Source organism: Triticum aestivum, chromosome 5D, assembly GCF_018294505.1.
Source record: "Triticum aestivum cultivar Chinese Spring chromosome 5D, IWGSC CS RefSeq v2.1, whole genome shotgun sequence".
Classification (NCBI taxonomy): Eukaryota; Viridiplantae; Streptophyta; class Magnoliopsida; order Poales; family Poaceae; genus Triticum; species Triticum aestivum.
The window spans coordinates 332322076-332330576 of record NC_057808.1 but is presented as its reverse complement, the minus strand read 5'-3'; the positions used below and the strand labels follow the sequence as shown (position 1 = coordinate 332330576).

The following is an 8501-nucleotide window of genomic DNA, read 5'->3' as shown; positions in this document are numbered from 1 at the left end:
GTCTCCACATCCAGGGCGGCTCGTTCCGTGGCCATCCTGACATTCTCTGCCTCAAGATCTTCTCGGGCCTTGTTCACCTCGTCTCGCAGTTTTGCAACCTCGGCATTATGCTGCACTTGATTCGCCGGAGTCACCTCTGCAGCTAACATAGTCGCCAAAGCATCCAAGAGTTCAGATAAGACTTGAGTCGGTGGACGCGCAGAGCCGCTCACACCAGCCATTGCAGCAGCGGTTGAGTCGGACGTCATGGCCGCAACAGTTGAGGATTGTAACACTGGTTGCGTGCCAGCCATGAAAATAGCAGCCCTGCTCGGCGACTCATAGGGCTCCGGAATACTGTCGCCATCTGAATAGCCCCCAAGCCCGCCGTCTTGCAGTTGATAGATTGACTCGGTTTCGCCGGTTGAGGACTCATCACCTGAATAGATGGTTGTCTGCCCACCAGACATATAACCTTCCTCAAGATCCGCCCCATGAACAAAGCCAACGAAAGCACGCTTCCGGGCGGGTCGCGCGCGCCGAGCCGTCTCAATGATGTTGGTGCAGGCGTCCGGCTCAGGCTCTGACTCGCCGATCTTGCCGATGAAGACGTGAATTCCGCGAAAGGGGACCCGGTACCCGTACTCGATTGAGTCGGCCTCGGGACCCCAGCCAGCATCGTTGATGTAGATCTTGCCGCGGCGACTCTTGGTCATCCGGCCCACGGCATATCCCTTGATCCCTGAGAACCTGCCCTTCAAGAACTCGAAACCACCGTGCTCTGGCCCCACGGTGGGCACCAACTGTCATGGTTTTGTCACGGCAGATGTCCCTGTGAAAGGAATTAGGTGTGGAGCCATCGCAACGTAGGCTAGCTTGAAGGGGTTGAACGGGATAAAGGACATCAAGGATTTACCCAGGTTCGGCCCCTCACAATGAGGTAAAAGCCTATGCCTGCTTCTCGTTGTATTGCTTGAGTTTCGATTACAAGGGAGCGAATACGCTTGACCTAGTTCTCGATTGATTGTTTCTTGAGTTAACCCGCCGTCGGGTCTCGCCTTTATATGCACAAGTCGAGGTCCGGCGGCTTACAAGAGTCCGGGTCATATTACACAACGTAACCGACTCTATCTCTAAGTTACCTCGCCTTGTTAGGTAAGCTATCATCAGGCGGCTCACACCTTCGGGTCAAGAGTCACCTCCGGGTCATGGGCCTTCAACAGCCCACTTGTAAACCTTACTGGGTCTTCATTTTATAAGTCGCCAATAATATGACCCGGCCCCTCCTGGGCGGGTCATACCACGGGGTTATATCCCCAACACTAGGCCCACAGTACATTATATAAGCCGTGGCTAGGCTAGTCGATAGAGGGTTGAATCTCATATTCATTAGAACAATCTCGTGGTAGATACATGTACTCTATATCATACCCCATATCAATACAATGAAAAGCAAGACGTAGGGTATTATCTCTTTGAGAAAGCGCGAACCTGGGCAAATCACGTGTCCATGGTACCATCGCTCCAAGATGCCTAGCTTAGGACTCTACCTCGAGATATGTCAGATTTAGCACAGACAAGGAGCAAGCCGAGGGAGAAGAGGAAGAGGGAGGAGAGGAGGAGTACGACGAGGATGATGGACCTCCACCCACTCAACCAACTCAAGACAAAAGGGGAAAACAACCAAAAAATCAATGGAAGAGTCCATCCCCCTTTTAGCGTCCTCGTCGCGCAACAACAACGCAAGAGACTCGCTCGAAGAGAAAAGAGGAGCGCATTGCCAAGAGGGGGAGGAAGATGAAGTGATAGAACTATTTGCTTTGTGTTGAGCTGCGAAAGAGAACTTCTTGGCTCTGTTGAACAACTTGCTATCATCGATTTTCTAAACTATTTGCTATGTTGGATATGTTGAACTATCCTTTATTTTGATGTGTGATGCAAATTATGATGTGTGAGATCCTAATTTTGATTTGCAAACTATATTATACTCTGTGATGAATTTTTTTAATTGAATAATCAAGTTTTGCTCAATGAAAATACAAATTTAAATGGGACAGGGCCCTACCGCCATAGTCCCTCGTGGTAGGGTTGTACACCCTACCGCAAAAAATACTCCCTCCATTCCATAATGTAGTGCGTATTTTCTTTAAAAGAAGTCAAACTTTGATCAAATTTATAGAAAAAACTATTTATATCTACAATGCCAAATATATAACGTATGATACTACATGTTATGGTGAATCTAACGATATATGTTTGACATTCTAGATTTAAATATTTTTTGCCAAAAAACTTGATCAAAGTTTATTAAGTTTAGCTTTTCAAAAAATCTGTATGCAACGGTGGCAGGGTTGCACTGCCCATCGCGAGGCTTGTTGGCGGTAGGGTTGCACTGTCTATCGCATAATTTTTTTCCTCCCTAGCAACGGTAGGGGGGGGTCCACCATACCGCCAGACTTGTTGGTGTTAAAGTTTACCAAGCTACCGGCAGGCTCGTTTGCGGTAGGCCGTTAAGCCATGTCAGCCACACCCAACGGCGCCGTCGACTGCCGTTAACCCTATCATCATCGGCTCCCACGGTAGAAAAAGTGTCAGATCCTGATTTTTTAAACCACAGCCAGATCTTGCTTAACTTTTTTAAAAGGATCAAAACACTGAATTTGGCGCCGGCTGACAGCAAACCGAATCCGGTAGTACTCTGTGTCAACGGCGCTAATCGCAATGATTTTCACAGTAGGTCTTGGCCCCTTCCGCTGATCCTCATCTACAGTGCCGACTATTTAGGGCCGCGGCAGCAGTGTGGGGAAACACAACAGACGCCGTCGTTGCCCCTAGCAACTCACTCGCAAGCCCACCTTTCCCCACTCTTCTCCAAGCCCCGGAGGTAAAGAACTGTGGCGACCCAAAAACCCTCATTTTTCTCTCCCTCCTTCCTCATTAAGCAGCGCTTGCTATCGTGTGAGTGAGATTTGGGCATTTCGTTGTGGTTCCTCTGCTCCAGGATTCTGCTCTGCTTCTTGGTAGGGAGGGTGCGATCTTGACGACCCAAGCGCATCGATCTCCTCCTCTGTTTTTTTCTTTTTCCGTTTTCCGTTTTGTGTTCTTGTTCTCCCTCTCTGCCTCTTCGTTTGATGTAGTAGTCTCTAGTGCCGAGTATTTGCGCGTCGTCGAGGTTCTCAACCCACACCGCCTCCCTCGCGCAATTTCCCCCTTGATTCTTTCTTCTTGCTCCGTTGCCTTTTGTTTTGTTTTGTTTAAAAAACCCTAATGTCGAGGATGGATTTTACCCTGTTTTTCTCCACACGCTGTCTCTTTCTTATGTCTGGTGCGACGCTCCAGAGTCTAGTCGTCCTCGATCTCTATCCGCTGCAATTTCCTCGTAATTATATAAAAAAACTAAAAAGAATTGGAAGTTACTGCAGTTTAGTCGTTTGGACGAGAACTGTAGGTGTTTGTGTTAGTTGCTCTCAGATATCCTTTCCCTCATTGGAGTGTAGCACCAAGTCTTACCCGGGTGTCTTTTCCCTAGTTTTCTCCTTACATAATCAATTAACAACTTTTTCATGAAATTGCTGAACTTTTTGTGTGGTATGAGTAGGATCATAGAATTTTCTGCCAATTGCTTGTCAAATCAAATTGTAATGATAGCAAGAAACACACTGTCGCAGTCTTTTACTATCTTGTCAATGTCCAACTAACTCTCTTGTACGCTATTGTCTGCTGATTTGCAAAGAGCGTATACCCATTATGCATCCAAAATGTTTAAGACTCAAACATGCAAGTGGGGCATTAGTCAATGCTTAGGCTCATGTAGGCACTCCCTGATTGGTTCTGGTTTATGTCTGTACAATTGGATAATTGAGGAGGATGCTGGCTGTAGCATATCCTTGCTTATATCGAAACTACTTTGCGGATGACAGATCCTGGCCGAACTTTGGACGATGGAGAATTTAACGGCGCTACCCAGTTTTGCTCTATGTATGGATGCCTTTTTTTTTTTGATGTGACTGCTTATATATACCTCTTTCCTGCCTCATTAATCACCCCACCTTGTCAATTTGAACCTATCCTGGTACAAGCCAAGCATTCTTTCTTGTCTTGCATACTTGCATACTTCTATTGTTTGCTTTGCAGTAAACATGTTATCAAGAATTACTTTAAGATTCGATATTGTTCTATATGATGGGGTTAATATTGTTACATAGTTCTTTTGGCTTTCCTGTTTTTCCAGAGTTCTAGCCAAAGCTCTTACATTTGTTGTATTATGTATGCTAGTCAGCTCTGAAGCCTTGTAATGCTTATGAACGAGTAGTTGCTATTTTTTGTGTGTGGTGGGAGTGGGGCCATATAATTGTCACCAATTGCACATTAATCCATTGGAATCAATAATGATTTCAAGAAGCACAGTTGCAGTCTTTAGCATCTTACCATTGTCTAATCTACCTGTTCTGTACGTAGTTGTCTCCTTTACAAATAGCCTAAGCCATTGAAAGTGATTCATATGTTCTTAAGTTAGCTCGAATGCCCAAGTGGACGATTAGTGAATTGCTTAGGATGCGTATACGCTTGCTGATTGGTTTCATTGGTCTCCATCCAAGTGGATACACATAACAATGGGATAATTGAACAGGCTGTAGACCTGTAGTGCACCCTTGCTTATAAGGCGCATTGCATATGCCTGCCTTCCTTGTAAAGGTCCACCCTGTTTCTAATTTGGCCCTATCCTTTTACCAGCTGAGCATTTCACTTTTGCCTTGCCAATTTAAATTTCGACTCAGGCATGTTCTGTTGCATTCTTCCATTGATTGTTAGTATTGTTTTCAAGAATTGTTAGTTCTTTTGCTGTTCTGTTCTTGTGGTGTTCTACAGAAAGCTCTTATAGTTATCTATGTTCATCTCTGCAGCATTGTAATTTTGTACAAACGCATTAAATCATTTTGCTCAAGTAAGTTGGAGATCTCAGTTTTGTTCACTGAGAAAATGAAAATCAAGCATCAGTAAAGCTAGATTTAGAGTAAATAGCTTTCTTTGAGTATTTCTCTAGGTGTTTAGAGGCACAACTGTTTGTTTTGTTGGTCGATATGAGCATCATGCGACTTCTGAATGAGTTTATAAGGTGTTTGACTTTCCGCCTATCTTGAGTCTAGGGATACTTGTTGATTTAATAATGTGTGAAAATTTGGACGGAAGCATTTATTGTCATGTAGTTGCTATTGGTGACTTATATTTGGAAAAAAGAGTTAATGGTATTATGCATATCATCATTGTAGACATATTTTTTATTACTTTGTTGATCTTATGATATATGAAATATCCAGGTGCTACCGGAAGTGATCGGAAGTCTGCAGTATGGGCAATCTGTGCTGCTGTGTTCAAGTCGACCAATCTACTGTGGCCATCAGAGAGCAGTTTGGGAAGTTTGACAGTGTGCTTGAGCCAGGATGCCACTGCCTGCCTTGGATCTTTGGGAAGCGTGTAGTTGGCCATCTCACACTCAGGTTGCAGCAGCTGGATGTGCGCTGCGAAACTAAGACAAAGGTTTATCACTATCTTAACACCCAGTTACAAAATGGATGCTTAGATGTCTTCTATTTCTGAAGAAAATGGTGCCATCTTTTTTGTCCCAACAGAAATTTTAAAGCTTAATGTCGCATCTTATAGTAGGTCTTTGTGGGCTTTAAATCACATGAATCCCTGTTTGAACAAACATTGTTTTTCCTGTTACCTTCTATGTAAAATGAACGGCATTGAAAGTTGAATATAAAATTATATTGATATAGTTAGTTACTTCCTGCAACTTCTAAATTTTAGCATTTTGGTTTGCCATCTGGATAGAATCCTAAAGTGACTGCCACATGAGATTAAGGAACGTTCTCGTATAACTATACTTACTACTCCCTCCATCCCATAATATAAGAGCATTTTTTACACTAGTTTAGTGTCAAAAACGCTCTTATATTATGGGACGGAGGGAGTAATTATTAATCCTTTAGTGACCTAATGAAGTATCCAAAAGGTCACATTGCCATTGATACTGTGTTCTGTATTTTCTTCTGCTATTAAGAATTATCGTGATGTTGCTGACATGTGAAGTTCTACAGGACAATGTGTTTGTCACTGTTGTTGCATCAATTCAGTACCGACCTCTGGCTGGCAAAGAAAGCGACGCATACTACAAACTGACCAACACCAGATCCCAGATTCAGGCCTATGTTTTTGATGGTAGGATTTCTTGGAATAAGTGAAGATTACTATATGCTGTTTCAGTAGCTTGGTATATTCATATCATCACTGATACAACTGAATGAAATTTGTTCACCATATCCCACTATTCCTCCTGTATCCACTAATTTGGGGCACTGATTGATATCTACAGTGATCAGGGCAAGTGTTCCAAAGCTCAACCTGGATGATGCTTTCGTGCAGAAGAATGATATAGCACAGGCTGTGGAGGATGAACTTGAAAAGGCTATGTCGGCATATGGCTTTGAGATCGTGCAGACCCTCATTGTCGACATCGAGCCAGATGCGCATGTCAAGCAGGCGATGAATGAGATCAATGCAGGTTATTTGCTGAAGGCCTGATGTGATGAAAGTTGGACACGTGTACTTAAATCTAGCCTCCATCATATTACTGACATGATACTTGTGCCTTTTGCAGCTGCAAGGATGAGGGTGGCTGCAAACGAGAAGGCGGAGGCTGAGAAGATTGTCCAGATCAAGCGTGCCGAGGGTGAAGCAGAGGCCAAGTACCTGTCTGGCCTCGGTATCGCCCGCCAGCGCCAGGCCATTGTGGATGGCCTGAGGGACAGCGTCCTGGGCTTCTCAGTCAATGTGCCTGGCACCACTGCAAAGGATGTGATGGACATGGTGCTGATCACCCAGTACTTTGATACTATGAAAGAGGTCGGCGCGTCCTCCAAGTCCTCGGCGGTGTTCATCCCCCATGGCCCTGGCGCGGTGCGCGACATCGCCACGCAGATCCGCGACGATCTTCTTCAGGGCCAGTCTGCCTCTGACAACTAAGCAGTTTGCTTCGCCTACAGTACTCTCTAATATGATGCGTGTTGTATGATTATGACTTATATGGAACCATATGTGGATCGTGGCTTAGGTCGATGTGCGGTAACAAAACCTTTAACCTATTGGGGATGCAGGATGATATAAGTGTGTTGTGAAATGCTGGTGATGAACTTGATCTAATCCTTTTGCCTCGTTTATTTTGCCTTTTAGTGCTGTCAGTTGCATGTAAAATGACGGTTTAAGGTTACATACTTTTCATGGGCGATTTCTTCTGAGATGCCTTTCCTGTTTTGCGAGGGAATGTCAGGATGAATGTTCATTCATGATTTACTGGAATACAGTGTGAAGATGCAGTGTTGGGAGTTGTAGCATATAGCAAGTTAGCGATGAACTGGAAACATGTACTAGCATGGTAAATTTCAAAATGTTCAGCCTTGAGCTGAATCAAATACTTAGATAATTTTCTTCCAAATAGTTGAGCTTAGAGTCCATGTTGCGGAAGGGTAGCACGTGTTGGTTTGCAACTGCGGAAGGACCACGTTGTAGCTTCGAGTCCATCTTTCGTTGTTGAACACCCGGATGTCAACCTGTGCGTGCTCTGGGATGTCAGTGGCCGCCATGGCAAGCTTGCCAGCGATAGTAGTATGATGGCCCTCCTTGATCCAGCGGAAGGCCTCAATTGTCAGTGTCAAACACGGGCGTTGTTGCTGTCCGGCTCAAGTGCATGATGTGGTCTACAATACATGCGGTCGCCAATACAGGCTATCCTAGTTAGAGAATGCCAAGGGGTTGTGTGCCGAGATATTGGCAAAATAAAATTGGTACCTAACCAATTTGTAGCCAATTTTTTGGCACCAAACCAAGCAGGGTGATCATCTCACAAGAGGATGTTCGACGACAAAAATTTAATGTTGACGACACTTTTAAATCTGGATATTTTATGATAGCCACGGGTGTTGTCGCTCATAACCATGAAGGAGGGATGTTGCTAATGGAAGCATATACTATCGCTTAACGAATATCGCTGAAAAGTTTGAAATAAATTTAGAAAAATCGAACGCCAATGTCAAGTCTAGGACTTGAGCCCGAGCGGGTAGGTTCCACCTCAAGGAACCTAGCTAGCTAAGCTATGCTCTAAAATAAATTTAGAAAAATCGAACACCAATGTCACGAGGGGGTAGGTTCCACCTCAAGGAACCTAGCTAGCTAAGCTATGTTCAGTTTGCAGGTGCTCGTTAAACTTTAAGATGAAGGAAACTTTTAACGTTTTCAAGTGGTGGCCATCTTAGCTGACATGAGGAACTTAGCAAGAATTTCATTTGTTTTAACTTCAACTTTGTACGTACATGTGGCAATGTTGCCGCTGGTTTCTGTGCAAAGTACTCGTGGATCGTGGACAAAAAGCGTGGAAACACAATGCACTCGGGATTCTCCATAATTGCCTATAATCTGATAATAATCCTATTGCTATGGAATGAGGATGCTTATTTAATTGCAAA

General features: G+C 44.2%; 1 protein-coding gene across 2 annotated transcripts; it reads left to right on the top strand.

The window, feature by feature from the left end:
- Positions 1-2615: 2615 nt before the first annotated feature.
- On the top strand, positions 2616-7182 carry LOC123121553 (hypersensitive-induced response protein-like protein 1). Of its 2 annotated transcripts, none has more exons than XM_044541554.1 (5): positions 2616-2863; positions 5298-5517; positions 6081-6201; positions 6356-6544; positions 6641-7182. In XM_044541554.1, exons 2-5 carry the CDS (start codon positions 5329-5331, stop codon positions 7003-7005), a joined length of 864 nt encoding a protein of 287 aa, XP_044397489.1. In that variant the 5' UTR covers positions 2616-2863; positions 5298-5328; the 3' UTR covers positions 7006-7182. The 2 variants fall into 2 exon arrangements, with proteins under 2 accessions (XP_044397489.1, XP_044397490.1); XM_044541555.1 differs by lacking the exon at positions 2616-2863 and adding an exon at positions 2955-2999.
- Positions 7183-8501: the final 1319 nt, after the last annotated feature.

What these genes read in the sequence shown, in the direction of transcription:
- LOC123121553 (XM_044541554.1), top strand. Translation starts at nt 5,329, where the DNA reads ATGGGCAATCTGTGCTGCTGTGTTCAAGTCGACCAATCTACTGTGGCC. An exon ending in GCTGCGAAACTAAGACAAAG is followed by an intron (nt 5,518 to 6,080) that starts GTTTATCACTAT and finishes GAAGTTCTACAG; the next exon opens with GACAATGTGTTTGTCACTGT. An exon ending in GATGAATGAGATCAATGCAG is followed by an intron (nt 6,545 to 6,640) that starts GTTATTTGCTGA and finishes TGCCTTTTGCAG; the next exon opens with CTGCAAGGATGAGGGTGGCT.